Here is a 25,410-nt window from a genome sequence, read left to right as displayed (position 1 = left end):
CTGCTTCCAGGAAGTCCAGGAAGCATGATTCCCCACAAGTCCAGCTGCAGGAATAGCCTGCTGCCGGAACGGATGAAGGAGATTCGTGTCGGGCCGGGGGTGAAAAAAAATTAAAATGCTCGGGCTGGGTTCGGGTTGGCTGTTGTCGGGTCAGGCCTGGGGCGGGTTTTAATTTTATACCCAAGCCAGGCTTTAGCCACTGTATCTTATCCAGGGTTCAATCTAGTCACCCATTGTTGCACAACTGCAAAGCCAAGATATGTAACCAGAATTAAAGAGAGTGTGATGGAGTCCCAAACTAGAGGACATAAATATGATAGTCACCAATCAATCCAATAAGGAATTCAGGAGAAATTTCTTTACCCAGAGAGTGGTAAGAATGTGGAACTCACTACCACAAGGAGTAGTTAAGGGGAATAATATGGATGTATTTAAGGGGAAGCTCGATAAACATGAGGGAGAAAGGAACAGGAGGATATGCTGATGGGGTGGGAGGAGGCTGGAGAGGAGCAGAAACATCAGTTGGGCTGAGTGACCTGTTTCTGTTCTGTAAATTCTATGTAAGATTTATAACTGGGGTTCTGGGGACAGATCAATGCTTTGTTAAAAAAAACACTCAGTATCACTTCCTGGAATTGACAGGCGAGAAAAATACGCAAGTCAAATGATGCTAAAATGTCTACTTTTAAGAAACCTTTTCGAGTCGGTGCGGTTATTTACATATCAGTCCAGTAAAACCTGCTGAGGAACAGCCCGTTCACATTCCCAGCCTCCACTACCCGTTCATATCCCAGATGTCCCGGTAACTGCGTGGTTCCCTCTGCTCTTTCTGATGAAACTGAAATTAACACAAGAACGAGGAGAGGATGTAGCTATAACAACCAGTCCACGCCTACTGGGTTAATAAATGGTGCACAATGAAGATAAATAGATTTTTTATGTGAAGAGGCAAGTCCTAAAAGACCATATTAAAGATGGTCAGTCCCTTGTTTAAAATAAAAGGGTAAATTCTACTTGGGACAAAATAGGAAGCGTCAGAAGGTCACATGAAAAGCGTTCGTAAGTTCCTTCCAGTTAGCCGCGTGTAATTTTTTTCTTATTGCTTTCTCTTATTTCGATCACAAAATGACTTTCCTGGAGCTTTTTGCTTTAACGAGAAGCCATTAATCAGAACAAGACGGACACGTGCAAGTCAACGGAGCAACGCTAGACACTTTTTTTCAGAGAGAGAAAAGTACGAGAAAAAATCCGGAGAGCCGGTGGAGGGGGATCCCCGGAGAGGAAATTCCCTCCTGGATGGAAATACGTCGATTGCGAAATGACATGGAGCGAACGGAATGGATACATTCAGTCATACGTTGAGGACCTGCTTTAACCTGTTCATATTTGCTGCCTCTTTGTGTTAAGTCTTTAGTCTCACTTAGAGAATCAGCATTTAGATACAGTGTCTTCCATTTACTGGTTTTCAGTGTAACGTTTTAAAGACTGTACACGGTCGCTAATTTACTGACACTTTGGGGTTGTTGCAATTTTAAAATTTGATTTAAACTTTAGACAATGTCTGAATCAAGATTTAGACATCTATTTTTAAAATTCCCTTTAATATATATTTAAAGACTGCGCGGTCGGTGAGTTACTGACACTTTTGGCAACTTTTTAAAAAAAATTCGACACTTTATACAATGTCTCAATCAGCGTTTCGATAATCCATTTATTGTTTAACGTTTAATAGATTTTTTTTAAAAGGCCCACTGACACTTTTTTGGGGGTAGGTTGCATTTTAAAACTATATAAATTGGACACTTCACAATGTCTGTGGATAGCGATGAGAGTACGGAGCGGCTGGTGTTGAGTTTCACCCAGTTACAGGACCTGGTGGATAGACTACAGAAGGAGAATCGGATCCTGAAGACCAGGCTGAAAAGCTACAACACCATCGGCACTTTTTACCATGAAGCCCGGCAGGAACTGGGCCGCCTGAGCCGGGAGATCGCTCTGAAGGATGGCCTCGTCAAAGAGTTGCAAGCTCGCCTAGCCGCCTACGAGGGCAGCGTGATGAGCTTCGGCCCCTCAGGATCCCTGGTGGACTGTCTATTTCAGGAAGTGAGCAAAGTCAAAAAGGAGCTGGCGGATTCGGCGAGGAATTGGCAACAGGAGAACGACCAGCTGAAAGAGGTAAAAAAAAAACTCTTTGCATCATAAAATTATAATCCAGTCTGATTCACAGTTTTTAAAAAAATCCACTGCTAGGACAAGTAATTATCCTGCTCAAATAGTGATGGGAGTAGAATCTGTAAGTTTAAAAGGGATGTGGGATCAGTATGTAACAAAATAAATTAAATGATTATGGAGAATTGGGTTGAGTATATAGCTGTTATAAAGAGTCAGTATAGGCACGATGGGCCAAATGGCTTCTTACACTTTCAAATTTGGTGGTTTTCAAACAACGCAGGGGAAAGAGACAAAATTACGGAATTTGATTCCCAAAACGCTAATTAAAAAATGCTAAAAATCTTCCTAAGTAATGGCTTGATGGGGTTTGGGGTTTGGGGGGGTCTCAGTTAACTAACAATGGAATTTCCATTCTTAAATCACTGTAGTCCCATGTGTGTGTATCTATGGGTGGGGGTGGGGGGTCTCAGTAACCACTTAAAATAATTAATTGTATATGAATCTCTTTGAGATCTTCCTGGGATTCACGGCGCTTTATAAATGCTAAAGAAAAATTCCCAACTGGTTCCCTAAAGTCCTTGAGGGAAGGAATCCTGCTGACTTCCTGGACTGGCCCACGTGTGACTCCAGTCCCACACCCATGTGGTTGACTCTTAATTGTCCTGAAGTGGTTTGCAAGTCACTCTATCAAACCAGCAATTCAAGATCCACCCCCACCTTCTGAGAGATGGGCAATAAATGCTAACCTTGCCAGCAGTATCCACATCCTGAGAAAGAAGAAACAAAAAGTATTTTTTTTAAAGGCATGGTAAAAGAAGTTTTTTTTTTTGCTTATTCAAATGTCAGCCAGATTCAGTTTCATACAAAAAGGACTATTTTTTTAAAATTACATCTGAAAAAGAGAACTATAGCACCTTTCACCCCCTTGTCCCAGAGTGCTCCACAGCAGTGTCATCACTGTTGTAATGTAGGCAATGCAGTAGCCAATGTGCACAGCAAGCTCCCATTGAGAGTGGTGGATGCAGAGATGATCAGTGATTTCAAAAGGAAACTGGATGAGCACTTGAGGGAAATAAACTTACAGGGCTATGAGGATCGAGCAGGGGGAATGGGACTGATTGGATTACTCTAGGGAGAGCCGGCATGGACTCAGTGGGTTGAATGGCCTCCTTTTGTGCCGTTAGGACTCTATAAACAGCAATGTGATAATGATCAGATAATCTGTTTTAGTAATATTAGTTGAGGGATAAATAATTGACCAAAACTGGGGAGAATTCCCCTATTCTTCTTTAAAATAGTGCCATGCCATCTTTTATGCGCACCTGAAAGAGCAAACATGACCTTGATTTAACATCTCATCTGAAAGATAATATCTGAGTGCAGCACTCCCGCAGTACTGCACTGGGAGTTTTGGCCGAGATTATGTGCTCAAATCTCTGGAGTGGTACTTGAACTCAGAGGCACTGAGCTGCAGCTGACACTTCAATGGGAGCATGTGGCAGCTGAGCACCATTGTTTGTGACTCACTGAGGCTTCTGCATAGCATCATCCATCATGCAGAATGAGGTTTACAATCCACTTGATGTATAGAATTAATCAGCACACCATTTATATAGAGCTGTCCACTCCAGGCTCAGTTTGTTCTTTGAAGCGCTTGATGTCCAGGAACCCTGCCAATTGTATTTTCCTAAATTCCACAGTAGCGCTCCACGTCCCAACCCGAACCACTTTACAAGGGGGAACCCCACTGACTAGTGCAGCCCACAGATTGGACAGTGCTTCTAAAAGATTGAGACATTCCTGATGTGGAGTAGCCCATGTGAGATGTTGCCTGTAAATTCTGAATTCTACCCTCAGTGAAGTCAATAAACGAAGGAATAAATCGTACTGGCAAAGGGGGGTTGAAGCCCATTTGCTTTATCATTGTGATCAGACTGATTCCAGTGTTTTCACTAGGATTTCAGTCAAACCCAGTGACTGTGTGTAAAACTTTCCCATTGTGTTCTCTTTAAAAAAAAAAAAAACAACCGTACCCAGCTAAACAGTTATTGATTCTGTCTTTCCAAACCTGTGTTGTTTGGAGGGAGCTGAATAGCACCAGTGGCACTGGTAGGTACAGGTGTGATATTGGTGTTGTTAATGGGGGAAGCAATTCATGGAATCTTACAATACAGAAGGAGGATATTCGGCCCATCTCACCTATGCCAGTGATGATTTAAGAGTGTAACACAAGAATTATAGAGGCTTATGACCAATGTTTTCTGTGGTGTTTTGGAACCAATGCCTCAAATAAACCTGCCTTCATCAATGGATGAAGAAAAAAGAGGAAAAGATGGGAACAAAGGTGGAAAGATAATAGCAGAAGCTAAATATTCAGGTCAAAAACAAAACTATATAGAATTTACAGCAAAACAGGTCATTCAGCCTAATTGGTCCATGCTGGTGTTTATGCTTCACACGAGCCTCCTCTCACCCTCTTTATCCAACCCTATCAGCATATCATTCTATTCATTTTTCCCTCATATGTTTATCTAGTTTCCTGTTAAATGCATCCGTTACTCATCCCAACCACTTCTTATGGTAGGTAGCAAATTTCACATTCTAACCACTCTTTGGGTAAAGAAGTTTCTTCTGAATTCCCGATTAGATTTATTAGTGAATACTTTACATTTATGGCCCCTAATTTTGGTCTCCATCACAAGTAGAAACAGCATCTTCACATCTACCCTATCAAACTCTTTCATAATCTTAAAGATCTTTATTTGGTTACCCAACTTTTTCCAGTGAAAAGAGCCATAGCCTGTTGGGGAAAGGATTGCTTATCTCAGTAAGGCCAAGGGTAAGACATTTTCCTTAGGGGAGGGATGGGAAGAAGAGAGATGGACAATCAGAGAATGAGTTGCCTTGCACCCTCTGGTTGAAGATCTGGGAGTGAGTTGTCTGCTTTGCCAGGGGGAAAGATATCAAGCAACAGCATTACCTGAGACTGAATGATAGTCAGGGCATCTGATCTAATGACTAATATCCAGTGAAGGCACTCGTCTTCTGGTAAACAGCCATTCATTATTACTTCTTGCAATAGTAGTCATTTGAACCAGCTGACCATAAAGACCACAAGACCTCAACATAGCTCATTTCCTTCTGTTACCACTCATAGTCAATGTCAGGTTTTCTCATAAGAAAGAAAGAATTTGCTTTGATACAGTGCCTTTTATGACCTCAGGACATCCCAAAGCACTTTAAGGTTCTTTTGAAGTTCAGTTATTGTTGTAATCAAGGAAATATGGAAGCTCCCACAAACAGCAATGAGATAATGACCAGATACTTTCTTTTAGTGATGTTGTTTGAAGGATAAATATTGTCCAGGAAAACTACCCTGTTCTTCTTCCAATAGTAGCCATGGGATCTTTGATGTCTACCTGAGAGGGCAGATGGCACTTCAGTTTAACATCGCATCCAAAAGACGGCACCTTTGTCAGTGCAGCACTCCCTCTGTACTGCACTGGGAGTATCCGCCTGGATTTTGTTTTCAAGTCTGTGGAGTGGGAGTTGATCCCACAACTTTCTGATTTGGAGCCGAAAGTGCTACCCACTGAGTCATGGCAAATCTCTCTGGGCAGGGATTTGGGGATTTTCAATCCCATTGTGTTCTGAGGGGTCAGGTCTTCAGCTCTGTAGTGCATGTGCTCTGTTGAAATCATCTTTGTTATTCCATTGTATTCCTCATGGCTACACAATTGGTCATTCTGTCCAACCAACTGATGCTCAGCATCCTCCATACCCAAAATGTCCGACACAAATCAACCCTTCCATTTTCTTACTCATTCACAGGATGTGGGCATCACTGGCAAGGCTGGCATTTTAGTGCTCATCTCAAGTTGCCCTGAGAAGGTGGTGGGCAAACATCTTGAAACATTGGTGGTGGTTTGATGCAATTGAGTGGCTTGCTGAGCCACTTCAGAGGGCGGCTAAGGGCCAACCTGTTTCAAATAAGTAATGATGCAATATAAAAACAGGAAATGCTGGAATTACTAATCAGGTCAGTTGTATTTTTGGCCTCTCCAAACCAGTCCACTTGAACTGTGAGAACTGAGGAGTACAATAACATAGTGTTTATGTTAGTGAACTAGTAATTCAGAGTCCTGGAGTAATGATTGAGTTCAAATCCCATCATGGCAGCTGGGAAATTTAAATACATCTGGAATTAAAGCTAGTATCAGTAATGGAGACTATGAAACTATAGGTTTGCCATAAAAATCCATCTGGTTCATGAATGTCCTTTTAGGTAAGGAAACCTGCCCTCCTTACCTGGTCTGGCGTAAATATGACTCCAGACTCATGGCAATGTGATTGACGCAGTGCACTCTAAAATGGCCGAGGAACACACTCAAAATCACAATCGTTACAGTGCAGGAGGAGGCCATTCGGCCCATCGTGTCCGCACCAGCTCTCCGAAAGAGTAGTTCCCTCAACTCCATTCCTCTGCTCTCTCCCCGTAACCCTGCACATTCTTCCTTTTTCATTTAACTGTCTAATTCCCTTTTGAATGCTTCAATTGAACCTGCCTCCACCACTTTCTCAGGCAGTGCATTCCAGACCTTAACCACTCGCTGCGTGAAAAGTTTTTCCTCATGTCACTTTTGCTTCCCTTACCAGATACTTTAAATCTGTGCCCTCTCGTTCTCAATCCTTTCACGAGTGGGAACAGTTTCTCTCTATCTGCTCTGTCCAGACTCCTCATGATTATGAATACCTCTATCAAATCACCTCTCGGCCTTCTCTTCTCCAAGGAAAACAGTTCTGCAATCTATCTTCATAACTGAAATTCCTCATCCCTGGAACCATTCTCATGAATCTTTTCTGTACTCTCTCCAATGCCTTCACAGCTTTCCTAAAGTGCAGTGCCCAGAACTGGACGCAATACTCCAGCAGAGGCCGAACTAGTGTCTTACACAGTTGTATAGGGATGGGCAATGAATGCTGGCCTTGCCAGTGATGTGTACATCTCATGAATGAATAACAAAAGGTATAGTTATAGATTTCACCTGTCCAAAATTGGATTGTGTCTACAGGAAGCCTTTTAGGCTTCTGGTTCATTAGGTTCTGCTTCTTCCACAGTCAATACATGACTGCCTCATTCATGGACTTCCCCCGCCCAGAAGATCTCTATTCCTACCAGCATGTGAATGTCTATTAATACTTCTGTAGGTCTCGACTCCTAGAGTAAAGCATTAATGTGGCAGTGATGGAGCAACTTGAGATATCACGTAGGAAACATACTGGCACGACATTGAAGACTCTTAGTTCACAGTTAACTAACTCAAATGATCTGAAAAACTTTTTTTTAAGTACTAAAAAACCACTTCTTCACCCAAAGAGTGGTTAGAATGCAGAACTCACTACCATGAGTAGTTGTTGAGGTAAATAGTATAGGTGCATTTAAGGGGAAGCTAGATAAACACGAGGGAGAAAGGAATAGAAGGATGTGCTGGTAAGGTGAGATGAAGTAAGTTGGGAGGAGGCTTGTGTGGAACATACACACCAGCGTAGTGTAAGTGGACTGAATGTCCTGTTTCTGTGCTGTAAATTCTATGTGTTTATATTGCTTAATTTAAAAGATTGGATGATTCAGCTATTTTGTGGGCTTTGATTCAGTACTGCATCAGCTTGGCCCATCGATGGCACTCTCACCTCTGAGCCAGAAGACCATGGGTTCAGGCTCCACTTACAGACTTGAGCAGATCAATTCAGCTGCCACTCCACTGCAGTCTTGAGGGAGTGCTACACTGTCAGAAATGCTGTCTTTTGGGTGAGATGTTAAACAAAGGCTGCCCTCTCGGGTAGATGCATAAGATCCCGTGGCGCTATTTCGAAGAGCAGAGGAGTTCATAGAAATCATGATATTTACAGCACATAAGGAGCTCTCCTAGATATTCTGGCCAATATATATCCCTCCACCAACTGCTGTTAGTTGGAGCTTGCTGTGTGCAAATTGGATGCCCTTTTTTGCCTACAGAACAACAATGACTACACTTTTAATTGATTGTCTGTGAAGCTTGTGGGGACATCCTGAGGATGTGACAGGTGTTGTATAAATGCAAATTCATTCATTCTTTACTGGCTTGTGTTTCTTATCCAACACATTATTAACTGGTGACACCACTGTCTGCTTGCACTGCCCATAGTATTTTATAGAATCTTACTCGAGACCCATCAGTAATGAGGGGGATTCTTGGTCACGCGTAATTGAATTAACATTTAAGTCAGACAAGTGAAACTATATAACAAGATGATGATTTTTAAAAAATACTGACTTACAACAGAGTCAAAAGGATTTTGGATAATAAATGGGTGGAGGGTGGAGAAGGCAAGTTAGATCTGGGACATGTATTTACAGTGTAATGTGAACCACAGGGAAGGGCTTGATATGTAAGAGACAGCTCAGGGTTGCAACATTGATAAAGGCTGAGGTCAGTCTGGAGTTTTGGAAGTTACTGAATATGGCATCTGATCAGAACATTTTAACTTTTTTTTAATTCATTCGTAGGATGTGGGTGTTGCTGACAGCATTTGTTGCACATCCCTAATTGCTGTTGAGAAGGTGGGGGTGAGCCCCCTTGAACCCCTGCAGTCCATGTGGTGTAGGCCAACCTACAGTGCTGTTAGGGAGGGAGTTCCAGGATTTTGACCTAGTGTGATGAAGGAACGGTGATATAGTTCCAAGTCAGGATGCTGTGTGACTTGGAGGGGAACTTGCAGGTGATGGTGTTCCCATGCGTCCGCTGCCCTTGTCCTTCTAGTTGGTAGAGGTTGCGGGTTTGGAAGGTGCTGTTGAAGGAGGTGTGGCGAGCTGCTACAGTGCATCTTGTAGATGGTACACACTGCTGCCACTGTGTACTCGTGGTGGAGGGAGTGAATCTGTCTTGCAAGACAGACATTGTGGAAGGGGCCACCTTGGCTGTGGCCATCTTTCAGATGAGACGTTAAGCTGAGGCCCCATCTGCCCCTCTGGTCAACGTAAAAGAACCCTTGTCCACGACTGAAGAAGAGCAGGGGAGTTCTCCCTGATGTCTTGACCAATATTTATATCTCAATCAACATCACTAAACAGATTATCTGGTCATTATCACATTGCTGCTTGTGGGAGTTTCCTACATTACAACAGTGTCTCAGTTCAGAAGTACTTCATTGGCTGTAAAGCACTTTGAAATGACCTGAGGTGGTGAAAGGCACTGTTCAGTCTTTCAGGTATGAGAACAAGATGAGAAATGTGTTTTCCTGACTAATCCCATGTGCAGTGCAGCCTCACATACCGCAGGCTGACGGGATTGCACACCCCGTGCCGCAGGCTGACTGGATCACCTCCCCCACCTCTCATACAGGGGAAAAATATGCAGGGCTATGGGGGAACAGCAGGACAGTTGGACTAATTGGATAACTCTTTCATTGAGTTGATATGGGGATGATGGGCTGAATAACCTCCTTTTCAGCTGTAAGTTTCTATTAATCAAGGGGCCCATCACAGGCTGGAGCATGGAATAGCAGCAAAGCAATGGGGATCTACCCTCCCCAGGGGGAAACGGGAAATTACATTGGTATGAGCATGTTGGAATGTGAAGTGAAGGAGGGAAAACAACAAATCCATGTCTAGATTCAGAGTTTTGTTACGGAAAAGAGTGAAAAAAGAAAGAAGTTGCATTTCTATAAAGCGTCTTTCATAAACATAGGATGTTGCAAAGTGCTTTACAGCCAATGAAGTACTTTTGTTGTAATGTAGCAAGTGCAGCAGCCAGTTTGTGCACAGCAAGCTCCCATAAAGATTAACATAACCTATTTTCAGTGATGTTGGTAGAGGGATAAATGTCCCCCAGGATACTGGGGGAGAACTCCCCTGGTCATCTTTGAAATAGTGCCATGGGATTTTTACCTCCACCTGAGAGGGCAGATGGGGCCTCAGTTTAATATCTCACCCGAAAGAAGACGCCTCTGACAATGCAGCACTCTCTCAGTACTGCAATGGGAGTGTCAGCCCAGATGATGTGCTCAAGTCTCTGGAGTGGGCTTTGAACTCTCAATCTTGTGACACCAAGACAAGAGTGAGAACCACCTGGGCAGTTGTTAAATGATATTAATTAATTTTTCTTCTTAAACCCCCCCCACCACTGAAGGATCTGCAGATGGTTCAGCTGCGGCTGAGGGAGAAGGAGCGAGAGATGGAACAGATAGTAGGCAGCCCGCAGCATGAGAAGGATGGTGAGATTGCCAGGCTGCACCAGGCCCTGCGGGAGAAGGAAAGGCTCCAAACTACCCGGGAGCTGTGGTGCCGCTCGTTGGCAGATGAGACAGAACAGCTGCAGCTGCGCCTGGCCAGCACTGCTGACATGTGCCAGCAGCTGGCACGGCAGCTGGAGGAGCAGCGGACAAAGAGTGGGCATGGAGCGGAGAAGGAACAGAGTCCCACGAAGCACAACGTTGAGGTATTAACGGTGCTGTTACATCCTGGACGAGTTCTGATCACCTAACGAGAGGGGTTCAGCCGCTGAATGTCACCAGGTGGGGGAGGGGGACTTGAGCCCCAGCCCTCCTGGGAGATGGCTGTTCAGATTGGGATTGAATTTAAGTACATACAGGTTCCCTTAGCATTTGCTGAAGTCTAGCTGCAACTCACCTGTGTACACCCCTGTGAGTACATACATGGGTCCAAACAGACCCAGAAGATCAAGGGTTTACTCCCCTCTGTGTGGAGGGGAGATTCATTATTGAGAGAAAGAAACATTCACATCTTTTACCCAACCTCTGACCACCAGCATGCCTGTCACCTCCTGATAATGTATGGTCATGGGGAGAGAATACTCAACAGTCCCTCTCCCCTCTGAGTGTGAACTTGGAGAATACCTCCCATCCTCCAGTTGTGTGGGAAGCTTTAACACTGCTCTCTAATTTGGGGTTCTCTGTCTGTCTGTCTCTCTCTCTGACCATTTCACAGTCCCCTTAACTAGCTCTCCGCCTAAAGTAGAAAATACCCTGGCTTGAACAAAATTATTGGGTGTGGGTGTTGTTGTGAAGCCACAGCTATTGCTGTCTGTTCCCAGAATGAGAGCATTGTAGAAAGGTGCTTTGCTGAGTGATTGTGAAATGCAGAAAATTCCTAGATTCCTGATCTCCTAGACCACAGCCTGGTACACTGTAACATTCATGGACGCTGCAGCCTCCCCAGACACAGGCCAGACCCACAGACTGTCTGACCCTGCATCCTGCAGGCCGCAGACACAGGCCAGACCCACAGACTGTCTGCCCCTGCATCCTGCAGGCCGCAGACACAGGCCAGACCCACAGACTGTCTGACCCTGAATCCTGCAGGTCGCAGACACAGGCCAGACCCACAGACTGTCTGACCCCACAGCCTAGCACACTGGACATTCCATGAACCCCGCATCCTGCAGCCTCCAGAACTTCACCCCAAAACATTCACAAACTAGCTGCACTTCTCTCCAGCATTTTTCTCAGCTGTTTGAACTTAAGGCAGTTTTTGCAATTTTGAAACAGTGAATTAGCGATTCACCTCAAATCTCTTTTCCGAGGGATAATTTTGAAATTTCCTAAACAGAGATTTATTTCCAGTGGGCTGCTAACGGAGGTTACCTCACGTTGTCAAGTGTGGACTTTCCCAATCTCAAGCTTATCTGATTTGATTAATGTTGGGACTTTCCAGTAACAGGAAAAGAAGGTTATACAAAGTTAGTTGTAAATGTAACGGTAGCACATGCACAAGGTTATTTTTAACCTGCCTAGTGACATCATTTTGATCATGTCTGCCTTCTACTCCTTTTAACTGAATTTGTTTCTTCATGAGAACCCTTTTTTTTTCTATTTTCTAAGATTAATGGTAACTATATTGTATAAGCATTTATAGATGTTCATAAGAGAATTACAGCACAGCAGGAGGCCATTCAGCCCATCATGTCTGTGCTGGATCTTTGAAAGAGCTATTCAATTAGTCCCAGTCACCCTGTTCTTTCCCCAAAACTTTCCTATCAAGTATTTATCCAATTCCCTTTTGAAAGTTACTACTGAATCCACTTCCATTGCCCTTTCAGGCAGTATATCGCACAGCATAATAAACTTGCTGTGTTTTTTAAAAAAAAACCTAATCTCCTCCTCGGGTTCTTTTGCCAATTACTTTAAATCAGTGTCCTCTGGTTACTGTCATTCCTACCACTTGAAACCCTTTCTCCATTTTTATTCTATCAAAACCCTTCATGACCTTTATTAAGTCTCCCATTAATCTTCTGTGCTCTAGAGAGAACAACCCCAGCTTCTCTGGTCTCTCCACTTAACTGAAGTCACTTATTCCTGGTAACATTCTAGTAAATTTATTTTTGAGAAGAAATACTGGATAGTTTGGGAAAAGTGGGGAGGGGGGGTAGTTTTCCCCACTGGTTCAGTGAGTTCCGACTCCCTCACTCCAGCAAGTAGGCAGTGTTTTCTAATCATGTCTAGGCATGTAATTAAATGACGTGCCCTTGATGATCAATTAGATTTACTCTGCAGGCTGTAAGGTGAAGGTTGTAAGTTGCTAAATGTACATGTAATGAACCCTAAAGCAAGCTCAATATGAAGATGTAGAATAATTACAGGAGTCCATGAATGCAGTTGTACTCTAATAAAATGTGTGGAATAGAATGAAATGAGGTGGTTCTTGATTTGGTACCTGTTAATCGGGCACCTCACCCAGGAATGATTTAATTTACAACAACTGGAAACATATATTTATATTATATTTAATATTTAATATTTAAAATTTAATATTTAATATATAAATCCCGAGTTGCCATACAGAGGATGAATAGGGGAGATCAGAAAGGTGACTGGTCAGATAGGCAGTTTTCAAGAAGGTCAAGTCAAAGTTGGGGTGAGAGGAAGTGAGACAGAAGAGGGAGTTCTCGGGAATAAGGGCAGGAGAGCTGCAGGCTGCAATACTAGTGTGGAACTGAGGAGGGGCAGGAGGTGTGCAGGATTTAACATGTAGATGTAAATATCGAGACCAGAAACCTCTGGGGAGGGAGACTAAGGGGAAGAATGTCACGCCATGGAGGAAGAGAGAGTGGCTGTAAAAGAGAGGGTCAGATACTATGTAGCCCACTGATAAGTTCAGGTCAGAGAAATTAATGTCCACTCTGCATCTCCAGATAAACTGTACAACTCCCATTTATGTCCAGAGAAAGCAACCTATCTAGGTTAAGCCATTTTTACAACTCTAAGTAGCAGTACCACAAGGGTTGCCAACTTCAGTCAGACATATTTCTGGAGGTTCACCACATGCCTCCAGCCACATTTTCCCCCCCACCGCCAATCCCCCTGTTTCTGCCATTGGTCACTCGTCATGTCCATCCTTGTGGGCACCCTGCCTTCCACAAACCAATTGGAAAGCCAATTGGCTCACCGCACATCTTGGCACTTTGTTCCAATCCCTGAAAACGTATACTTCCCGCCATTTAATCTCAGCCATTCCCCACAGTTATCATGGGCATGTTCTTTACCCTGCTTTCATCTCTGCTTAAAAAAAAGACTTGAAGAACTGTGTTTATATAGAGTCATTGCAGCAGAGAAGGAGGTCATTGAGCAATCCAGTCAGTATATAATGCCTTTCACCATCTTGGGGCTTTGCAAAATTTACAGCCAATGGAAGACCTTTTGAATTGCAGTCAATGTAGGATTACTTGGTTAGATAATGCTTGCCTGTCAGTCAACAGCTATTATTCCCATGTTTTATAACTAATAAGTGTTCAAATAATATATTTTTTGGAAACACTTTTTAAAAAAATGCTTCCATAATTTGTCTCCTGGGATTGTGCAGCCGTGTCCCGGAGATCAGTCTTTCATTCCTGGAGACTGGAGGCAATCCTGGAGGGTTGGAAACCCTAATTCCCTCACCGACAAATCACTTGACCTGAGCATTGCTGTGAGAAAGCAGAAGAATAACTTTGTAACGTGTTTCCATAGCAACGTCAGTTCTTAGACCAAAGTTCAGGATCTAATTCCATGATGGTATGAAAGTATGAACAAATGCCTCACAGTGCAACCTTGCTCTCAACAGCTGCATCAAGCAGACTCACCAGAGACCAACACATACAGACTGCAAGAGGAGAACCAAATTCTGAAACAAAAAGTCATTTACGTAAGTAGGTTCAACAAGTTCCCTCACCCCATGGTAAATGGGACCTTTTCTGTTTTAAAATTCTCATCCTTTTTAGATCCCCCCACCCCATGGCCTCACCCTTTATTATCTCTAACTTCCTCCAACCCTCTCATACCTGCGCTCCTCCAATTCTGGCCTCTTGAGCATCCCTGATGGCCTTTGCCTCACCATTGGTGGCTGTGACTCAATTATACAGTCTTCAGCTGCCTCGGCCCCAAGCATTCTTTGTCTCTTTCTTATGAAACTCTTGCGCACAGCAATGAGATACAGGACCAGAAAATTTGTTTTTGTGATGCTGATTGAGCGATAAATATTGGCCAGAACACCACAGAGAATTCCCCTTCTCTTCGAAATAGTGGCCATGAGATCATTTACATCCACCTGAGAGAACAGAACGGGGGCCTAGGTTTAACATCTCACCTGAAAGACGGCATCTCTGAAGGTGTAGCACTCCCTCAGTACTGCGCTGAAAGTGTCCGCCTAGATGTTTGTGCTCAAGCCCTACAGTAGGACTTGAACCTTCTGACTCGAAGGCAAAAGTACTGAGCCAGAGGGCCTTGCGGCAGGGGTTTGGCAGTCAATCACGTGTTGTGGGGCTGGAGTCACATGTAGGCCAGACAAGATGGGGGAGGTATGTTCCCTGCCTCAAAATAGTCAACCAGTTGGTTTTCTAAAAATGTATTTTCGGGTTATGGGCGTCGCTGGTTTTTATTGCCCATTCCTAGTTGCCCTCAAGTAGCTGGTGGTGAGCTTTCATCTAGGACCGTGCAGTCCATGCGAAGGTGCTGTTGGGTCTGGAGTTAAACACTGCTGCAGTGACAATGAAAGAATGGCTGATATATACGTCCAAGCCAGGATGGTGTGTGACTCGGAGAGGTGAAACTTGGAGGTGATGATGTTTCCTACATGCCTGCTGGCCTGGTCCATCTGGAGGTCACTGCTTTTGGACGTGCTGCCAAAGAACTGCAGAAAGTCCAATACCATATCCATGACACTGATTAGGCTCAAACTTCCTAAGACCATGCACCGTTTGATGATTCCTTGCTCTTTAATTCCCTTGCAGGTGGAAGATCTTAACACTAAGTGGCAAAAATACGACATCAGCCGAGAGGAGTACGTTAAAAACCTTCACCACCAATTAAAGGATCTGAGGTCAAGAATTGACCAGCTGACGGGTCTCAGTTCCCCTCGGGTTGGTGAGAATGTCCTGCGGCAGGAGATCCTGCGGCTGAACCGGCTGCTAGAGGAGAAGATGAAGGACTGCAGCCGTCTGGCAGGTTACAGGGATGGGCTGGAGAAGGAGAGGGTGACGATACAGCAGCTACGTGAGGAGCTACAGGGTGCCCAGGCAGCTGCAGCAGCCGCTCGGGAGAGAATGCAGATGCTGGAGCAACAGGTACTAAGAAAAACCTGTGTTTCTGCAGCAGCTTTCACAACCTCAGCACTTTGCAGCCAATTAAATATTTTTTGAAGTGTAGGAAATATGGCACTCAATTGGTGCACAGCAAGATCCCACAAACAAATGTAATAATGACCAGATTAGCTTGGCCATCTTCAAAGATTTGTATACATTCACCACCACCACCCCCCTCCCCCACCCCTTAACCCAGGTCTCTCTCTCTCTTGCTCTCCCTTTTAAGATGGTACCATTTAATTTATAATGTCTCATTCTTCCTAACAAAATGCATCACTTCACATTTCTCTGCGTTAATTTTCATCTGCCACGTATTTGCCCATTTTACCAGTCTGTCACTATCCTCCTCATTGTTTATTACATAGCCAAGTTTCATATCATCTGCAAACTATGAAATTATGCTCTGTATACTCAAGTCAAGAGAAATGCAGAGAGGGGGGGGCGATGACATCTGTGTGTATGAAGAAGTCGGCCGAGGGAAGACTATCGAGCATGCCCCATTCAGTCACAAATGCAGCTTTAACCCCATCCCCAACTAACCACGCCATTTCCTGGCAGAAGCAAAAAAAATACAGCAGCCAATTTAGGAAATTCTTCTCCAATTCCCTAAGTCCAGGAGATGATGGTTGCTCATGACTCAGAGTCACAATTAGCTGGTGCTTGGAAATATCCTCTTCTGTCAGGAACTTGGCAAGTTCCCTGTTTTTATTAAAAGGACTGAAGTGGCTCACCGCACATCTTGGCAATTTGTTCCAATCCCTGAAAGCGTATATTTTCTGCCATTTAATCTCAGCCATTCCCCACAGTTATCATGGGCATGTTCTTTACCCTGCTTTCATCTCGACTTGAAGAACTGTGTTTATATAGAGTCATTGCAGCAGAGAAAGAGGTCATCGAACAATCCAGTCAGTATATAATGCCTTTCACAATCTCGGGGCTTTGCAAAATTCTTTACAGCCAATGGAGGACTTTTTGAATTGCAGTTAATGTAGGAAACGCAGCAGCCAATTTTCACACAGCAAGATCCCACAAACAGCAATGTGATGATGACCAGGTAATGTGTTTCTGAGTAGTGATGTTTGAGGAATAAATATTAGCCAGGGCACTGGGGAGAACTCCCCTGCTCTTCTTCAAAATAGTGGCCATGGGATCTTTATGTCCACCTGAGAGAGCAGACGGGGCTTCGGTTCAGAATCTCATCTGAAAGTTGATGCGTCTGACAGTGTAGCACTCTCTCAGTACTGGACTGAAGTCTCAGCCTTGATCAAAGTGGGACTTCAACTCACAACCTTCTGACTTAGAGCAAGGGTGCATGAGTACTCAAATAGTGTATCTGAATGAATGAGTCCAATTGCCTCGACATTTTAAAACCTCAATCATATCTGCTCTCAGCTTGCATTCTCCAAAATGAATAGCCTTGGCTAATTGAACCTATACTCTTCGAATTATCATCATCCTGCTTTCCATTCTCTGCACCCTCTCCGGGGTCACGATATTGTCCTTGCCAATATTTATCATGCAATCAACATCACTTAAAAATAAATTACCTGGTCATTATCAAATTGCCATTTGTGGGAGCTTGCTGTGCACAAATTGGCTGCCACGTTTCTTGCATTACAACAGTGACCACACTTCTAAAGTACTACTTTGAGTGTAAAGTACTTTGGGATATCCCAAGATGGTGAAAGGTGCTTTGGTCACCATGTATGCCTCAGTTTAACCAGTGATCACATAGTGCCCCCAAATCTCATTCATGAAAGCAATTTCAAGGCATCTCATGCAAGGAGTGCAGATATCTTCATTCATCTATAATAGGATTTACATCAAACTCTTCCAGCTTACCATGTTTATTTTTGACAGCAGGAGATAATGTGGCTGGGTGCAGCCCCCCCAACACTGGCTCTGGCCCTTGACCTTGCCCCTGTGATGGACCTTAGGGAATAATATCTTCTAAAAGTTTTGTGCTTTTATTTTTTTTCCTTAACATACCAGTTACCTAACTGGAAAAGTCCAAATCAAGCCTGAAAATACACACCAGACACATTATTATCCAAACAAGATCAGATGTTCCTGATCCAGCTGTGATGCTCACCAGAATCTTGATGGGCCTTGTTCCAAACTGCACTCTCTCTCCCTCTGATACTGACTTGCTGTGTATTGTTGGCCTTTTCTGTTGTGTTTTTATTTGTGGTGTTGGTGACATTTTGACCAATTATTAGTTGTCCCCTCCTCCACCCCCGCCCCCCCTGCCACGAGCTATCCATATCTCCTAACCAAATTTGCTTTGATAATTCTAGGTCTTGGTCTACAAAGACGATTTCAAATCAGAACGGGAAGACAGAGAGCGGGCTCAAAGCAGGATTCAGGAACTGGAGGAAGAATTGGCTCGTCTGAGGCTGCAGTTGCCAAGGAAACAGGTAAAAAGATTATCGGGGGTGGAAAATATACAGCAAAGAGCAATGAGTACACAGCAACTCTCTGTACTGAGTAGGTGAGGTGAGAGTCCTTGACATCAAGGCAGCATTTAACCAAGTATGGCATCAAGGAGCCCTAGCAAATCTGGAGTCAATGGGAATTGGGGGAAAACTCTCCACTGGTTGGAGTCGTACCTAGCACAAAGGAAGATGGTTGTGTTCATTGGAGGTCAATAATCTCAGCTGCAAGACATCACTGCAGGAGTTCCTCAGGGTAGTGTCCCAGGCCCAACCATCTTCAGCTGCTTCATCAATGACCTTCCCTTCATCATAAGGTCAGAAGCGGAGATTTTCACTGATGATTGCACAATGTTCAGCACCATTCATGACTCCTTACTGAAGTAGCCCATGTCCATATGCAGTAAGACCTGGATAACACCCAGGCTTGGGCTGATAGGTAGCATTCGCACCACACAAGTGCCGGGCAATGGCCATCTCAAGAGAGAATCTAACCATCTCCCCTTGACGTTCAATGGAATTACCATTGCTGAATCCCCCACTATCAACATCCTGGGGTCACCATTGACCAGATACCGAACTGGACCAGCCACACAAATACCGTGGCTAAAGAGCAGGTCAGAGGCTGGGAATTCTGTGGCGAGTAACTCACCTCCCGACTTCCCAAAGCCTCTCCACTATCTACAAGGCACAAGTCAGGAGTGTGATGGAATACTCTCCACTTGCCTGGATGGGTGCAGCTCCAACAACACTCATGAAGCTCAACACCATCCAGCACAAAGCATCCCGCATGATTGGCACCCCATCTACAAACATTCACTCCCTCCACCACTAGCACACGGTGGCAGCAGTGTGTACCATCTACAAGATGCACTGCAGCAACACACCAAGGCTCCTTCGACAGCACCTTCCAAACCGTGACCTCTACCACCTAGAAGGACAAGGGCAGTAAACGCATGGGAACACCACCACCTGCAAGTTCCCGTCCAAGTCACACACCATCCTGACCTAGAACGATATTGCCGTTCCTTCACTGTCGCTGGGTCAAAACCCTGGAACCCCTTTCCTAACAGCAAAGTGGGTGTACCTACGCTCCAAGGACTGCAGCGGTTCAAGAATGCAGCTCACCACCACCTTCTCAAGGGCAATTAGGGATGGGTAATAAATGCTGGCCTGGCCAGCGACGCCCACATCCCAGCAATAATTTTTTTTTTAAATGATTGGGTATCAGCTGTGGCACAGTGGGTCGCACTGCCTTGAGTTGGATATTTATGGGCTCAAGTCCCACTCCAAAGACTTGAGCCTCATAATCCAGGTTGATACTTCTAGTGCGGTACTGACTGAGTGCTGCACTGTCAGAGGTGCCATCTTTCAGGTGAGACATTAACTTGAAGTCCCATCTACTCCCTCAGGTGGACATAAAAGATCCTAATGCCACTATTTTGAAGAGGAGCAGTGCCCTGGCCAATATTTAGGCCTCAACCAACATCACTAAAACAGATTATGTGGTCATATTTCATTGCTGTTTGTGGGAGCTTGCTGTGCACAAATGGGCTGCCATGTTTCCTACAGTGAGCACACTTCAAAGAAGTACTGCCTGTAAAGTGGTTTGGAATGGCCTGAGATCATGAAAAACACTATAAATGAAAGTCTTTCTTTTAATACTGCATTGCCAGTGTCCTGATGGTAATAAAAGAAAACATTGTTTGTGGGATCTTGCTGTACCTACAAATCTGACGGCATCAACAAATTCAATCTCTTTGAGAAGATTGAGAGATAAAGAAAGACTTGAATTTATATAGCACCTTTCACCACTTCAGACCATCCTTAATCGTTTTACAGCCATGAAGTACTCTTTGAAGTCTAGGCCCTGGGATATGGGCATTGTCTTTTGAGGAGAGTTTGAGTAGGCTAGGCCTATGCTTGCTAGAACTTAAAGAAGGAGAGGTGATTTAATTGAAACATAAAAAAATTCTTAAGGGGTTTGACAAGGTAGATGCTGAGAAAATGTTTCCCTTGAGAGTCTAGAACTAGAGGGGGAGGAGTGGTGCAGGGGAGGGGGACAGTTTCAGAATAAGGAGTCAGCTGTTCAGGACTATGATGAGAAATTTCTTCACTCAAAGGTTTGTGAATCATTGGAATTCTCTACCACAGAAAGCTGTGCATGCTCAGTCGTTGAATATATTCAGTATAGAAGTTGACAGATTTTTGGGAAATAAGGGATACGGAAGGTGGAGCCGAGTTAGATGATCAGCCATGATCTTATTGAAAGGTGGAGCAGGGTCAAAGGTTCAAATGGCCTACTCTTACTCCTATTTCTTTTGTTCTTATATCACTGCTGTAAATGCTGAGTAAAGTCACCGAACAGGCACTAATTGTGCCATTGCTTTGCAGGAGCACTGGGACCCAGCTGCCCGTGGTCATGGCAGGGTGAGCCCCTACTACCTGGAGACTGACACGCCAGTGTCTTTGCTTGGTAATGGCATACAGCCTCCAATGGAGATCTCTCGTCCATTATCGACCAGCAGGAGCCCAGGTGCCGAGGCCAGGCAGCAAGGACTTCTACAGTGTCCCAAGTGCATGAGGCTCTTCAACGACGAAGTTAGTGACGAGTGCCTCAGGCACATCTCGGAGTGCTGCCAATGAATCTGACCGACTCTCAAGTCTATCTATCGACCACCGCCAACAAACCCTGTGACGGACTTGGCTCCACCACAAGACTTTCCATTGGCCCAGAGCAACCAGCACACATCTTAGATTGATGAAGCCTTGTAGTGGGCAGGGGATTACATTAAAACAAAATTGTTCCCAGTGTGAGGGGAAGAGAGAGAGTGGGGGACAGACAATGTCTACGTTGGCACCTTAATGCAGTACCAAGAGAGTGCTGCACTGTCGGAGGTGCTGTCTTTCAGGTGAGACATTAACCTGAGGCCTCGTCTGTCCTCTCATTTGGATATAAAAGATCCAAATGCCACTATTTTGAAGAAGAGCAGGGAAGTTCTCTTCCGTGTCCTGGCCAATATTTATTCCTCACCCAACATCACTAAAACAGATTTTCTGGTCATTATTGCTGTTTGTGGGAGCTTGCTGTGCACAAATTGGCTGGTGTGGTTCCTACATTACAACAATGACTACATTTCAAAAAGTACTGCCCTGCTGTAACAGGCTTTGGGACATTCTGATGTTGTGAAAGGCATTATATAAATGCAAGTCTTGCAGGTTATGTTGCAAGATATTAAGAAAGAAACACTGGCCTTAAACAATCCCCACAGGAGAAAGTAAAATCCAACTCTCTTCATCTTTGTCACACGGTTGTTGGAGCCAGGAATGCAGCAGGTCACAGCACGAGTATTGCCTGTAGGTCACACCCTGGATACATGGAGAAGATTACTCAGGGCTGAATTATATCACTAATTCAAAATCTGGAACTGGATAGGGAGGGGACTGAGAGCTAAAGAGAAAGAGAAGGGAGAGGAAAGAAAGTGAATGCAAGATGAAAAGGCCGGGGACAAGAGTGATTATTTTAGATCGAGAAATAAGGGGCGTGGGGGAAGAGAGAGACTGAGAGAAATATAATGTGAAATGAAATAAAAAGAACAATGTACAAACAGCAAATCCCAGTGTGATCCCAGAAGTGATTTTTTTGACTTGTAATTGAGACAAAGCAGTTAATATCTGTGAAGCTGGTAGTGTAGGACAGGTCAAGGGGCAATAGTAACCAGGGTAGAGTGTGGAATGACTCCAGCATAGACACTAGGCAATATCCCTTTGATTTGAATTCAGTTTTGGCTTCCCTTCATGGCTGCTGGAATATTGTGGCCTTGAAGGAATTACTCCGTGAGAAAAGACTTGAGGTCCAACGAATTCACCAGCTACCATCCTGGTAGTCACATGATACAATCATGATGGAGTTGTTGATTTGCTATGATTTGTCAATCTCCATCTCGGCAACAGACCCAGTGGGGGAGAGCTTTGGGAAGCATAGATCCAAAGTCACCTGTTCCTCCCAAGCCTGCTACAATCACCACGTCATGTTTGAAATGATTATGTACGGTATCCCAAAATGTAATATTCTGAGAAGGGCCCCTCCTATTGTTTCTGATATCTGAGCTGCTGGGTGAATGTGTAGCTTCCCTTTCACCAGGGAGACCGAGTGGTGGCTTTAGTTCTGTGGAAAGTACTGTTAACTGCTGCTGGAACTGGGAAGCTGTGACAGAGCCCAATCAATGCATGGCACAGAACTGGGTCCAGCTGGGAACCACACACTCCAAAGTCGTTCCAGAACCGGGATGACCTCACCAGTGCCAATTTAAATGAGCGTGTTGCACATCAAAGTAAAGCCTGGCTCGGGTATAAAAGTAAAACCCGACCCGACAACAGCCAACCAGGGCCCGAGTCCTTTCATTTTTTTAAAAATGCCCAACCCAACCCGAAAATAACAAACATATTAATGAAACAAAAAAAATCATAGATTAAAACGAAAACAATACAAAGCAAAACAGTACAGTCCAGCCCCACCCCAGCTGAGCCCGAATGCTAGACGCAGAATACAGACCCGACCCAGACGCATGTAGTCGGGTTTGGTCGGGTAGCCAGGCTTTGCATTAAAGAACAATGTGCATTGACATGAAAAACATGATCCTTATTCAAAAATCAGTGTAACTCTTAAAAAATGGGGGAAATCCCGCACTGCAAAATGCATAAATCAAGATCTTCGATCTTAAAAAGATATTTATTTAAAGATATTAAAAATATTTAAAGTGCTTAGCGTTATTACATTGGTTGGATTTTAGGCTCATTGATTACTAACTTAAAACGAGCGCTGGTTTTCAACTGTCAGCTTATTCCCCTTGATGTTGAGCCACGCTCTGCCTGTACTTATCCAATATGTGATTCCGCAGGAGATTCTTGCTGTCTGAAGTGAAAACATGTCACAGAGTAGTCAGTCCTCTTCACAGCTGATCAACCTCTGACTGCTAAAAGTCTTTGTTGTAAAACAAATGAATCCCGTGTGGGGAGCTTCAGTTTGACTGACTTCCGAACTGTTCTGGTGAGTGGTGTACTGGGCCTCTTGCAACAGCGCCCCCCCCCCCCCCCCCTCCCACTGCCTTGTGGGTAAAGTGTGCCAAAAATGACCACATGTTTTTTAGGCTTCACAAAGATGGCTGGCTTTGACTTTGGAATATAACCACTCACGGGGGAAATCACTGTGATGATGGTGGGTGACTGCTCTCACTGAACAGCATCAGTTCCCCTTTCTAAAAGTTTGCAGCAATGGACACAGGATCCAAGGTTGGAGCTAAGGTTCCCAGCCTGTGAGTAGAATTCCTGTTCTTCACTCAGAGGCATGTAGCACAGACCTTCTCCAGCCACTGCAAAGCCCTGCTGCAAGGAGGATTATAGAACAGGACTAGGCCATTCAGCCCCTCTGTCCTGTTTCCCCATTCAATTACATCATACTTCAATTCCATTTTCCTGACTTTGTGCCACATCTCTTGATGCCCTTGCCTAACAAAAATTTACTGATTTTAGTTTTGAAAGTTGACCCCTTGCATCCACAGCCTTTTGGGAGACAGCTCTAGATTTCCACTACCTTTTGTGTGAAAATATACTTCCTGACTGTGCTCCTGCATGGCCTAATTGGCATTTTAAAATTACATCCACTCCACTCTGGCCTCCCCCACCAAAGGAAATATTTTCTCTGTATAGCTTTTAAAAGGGAATTGGATGAATACTTGAAGGAGAAAAAGTTGCAGGGATGTGGGGAGGAACCGGATTGTTCAGTAGAGCAGGTACAGACTCGATGGGCCAAATGGGCTCCTTCTAGTCTATAACCATTGTATGATTCTGTATCTACCATGTCAAATCCTTTTTAGCATTTTAAACACCTCGACAAGATCATCCCTCAACGTTCTAAACTCAAGGGGAAATACAAGGCAAGTCTGTGGAACCTATCCTCATAAGAGAACCTTTTCAAGCCCCGGTGCCATTCTGGTGAATCTCGCACCACGGCCAATATTTCCTTCCTAAGGTGCAAGGCCTGGAACTGAACACCATTACTCCAGAGGGAGTCTGGCCAAGGCTCTGTACAACTGAAGCATCACTTCCTCCCTTTTGTAATCCAGCCCCCTTGTATTAACGTCTGCTTTTCTGGGACAATTGCCTGCGCTTGCAGGCTGGCAGAATTGCTGCCAAGGTGATCGAGGGGCTTTGGGGAATATATATTTTTTCATTGCCAGTGGTATTGCTCAGTGTCGGTAACTTCAGGCAGGTCCGGGCGGGGGCAGGGGCAGGGGCGGGGGCAGGGCAGGGGGGTGGATAATGAGATATTAGCAGGCCTGTTTTGGGAAACAGACTGTTCCAGATTTCCACTCCTCCTTGTGTGGTGCTTCCTGACATCACCCCTGAATGGCTTAGCTCTAATTTTAAGGTTATGTCCCCTTATTCTGGACTCCCCTCCCCCCACCAGAGGACATTGTTTCCATCCATCCTGTCGACTCTTTAATACCTCAGCAGTAAAATACTTTATAAAAATTCTGGAAATTCCAATCTTGTTTCCAAGATTTTATGCATGAAAATGTGAGAGTGGACAGTTTGTGAGCACCACTTACTTGATGCAGCATCAATGCTATGTTGGACCATTACACAGTGTGGTCTCCAATGGTCAATCTATATTGCACAATGTTTCAGTTGTGTCAGTTTCTATTTTAATAGTGTTCTAACTTTATTATTCATGTTGTATTTTTCCCACTCTCTTGTGCATCTTTCATTTGTTTCACCGAATCTGCACTTGAAATTCTTGCATTTTTTTGTGTGAAGTAACTTTATTATAACCACCTAAATGTTACTGTACAGCGTTTAAATTATTTTTATATTAAAATAATTTTTGAAAAGTTCTGATGTGTTTTTGTACCACTCACAAATTATCAAATTCAATAGCAACATAGAAATTTTATTGCACAGAAGGTGGCTATTTGGCCCATTGTGCCCGTCTCCCCCTTCATTTCTGATTCTAAAGCAAAGGACTATGGAATGGAAACAGAAAATTCTGGAAATACTCAGCAGGTCAGGTAGCATCTGTGGAGAGAGGAAACAGTTAATGTTTCAGGGCGGTGACCTATCGTTGGAAGTTTAACAATATTTAAGCAAGTACAGAGTTTTGTTATCAAATTATCAAGTCTTAACCAATAATG

At 44.1% G+C, this 25,410-nt stretch overlaps 1 protein-coding gene across 1 annotated transcript; it reads left to right on the top strand.

Annotated features, from left to right (window-relative positions):
- The first annotated feature begins 691 nt into the window (after window positions 1-691).
- On the top strand, window positions 692-25,112 carry tnip2 (TNFAIP3 interacting protein 2). The gene is made up of 6 exons (XM_068029232.1): window positions 692-2,175; window positions 10,341-10,649; window positions 14,270-14,350; window positions 15,435-15,767; window positions 18,083-18,202; window positions 20,612-25,112. Exons 1-6 carry the CDS (start codon window positions 1,810-1,812, stop codon window positions 20,861-20,863), a joined length of 1,461 nt encoding a protein of 486 aa, XP_067885333.1. The 5' UTR covers window positions 692-1,809; the 3' UTR covers window positions 20,864-25,112.
- The last annotated feature ends 298 nt before the right edge of the window (window positions 25,113-25,410 follow it).

The sequence above is a fragment of the Heterodontus francisci genome, chromosome 4, assembly GCF_036365525.1.
Source record: "Heterodontus francisci isolate sHetFra1 chromosome 4, sHetFra1.hap1, whole genome shotgun sequence".
Taxonomy (NCBI): domain Eukaryota; kingdom Metazoa; phylum Chordata; class Chondrichthyes; order Heterodontiformes; family Heterodontidae; genus Heterodontus; species Heterodontus francisci.
This window is presented reverse-complemented; position numbering and strand designations above follow the sequence as displayed.

Bases quoted from the DNA above. Each gene is read 5' to 3' on its own strand.
- tnip2 (XM_068029232.1), top strand. From the start codon at position 1,810: ATGTCTGTGGATAGCGATGAGAGTACGGAGCGGCTGGTGTTGAGTTTC. The intron at 14,351-15,434 runs GTAAGTAGGTTC...ATTCCCTTGCAG, and splicing joins TGAAACAAAAAGTCATTTAC to GTGGAAGATCTTAACACTAA. The intron at 18,203-20,611 runs GTAAAAAGATTA...ATTGCTTTGCAG, and splicing joins TGCAGTTGCCAAGGAAACAG to GAGCACTGGGACCCAGCTGC.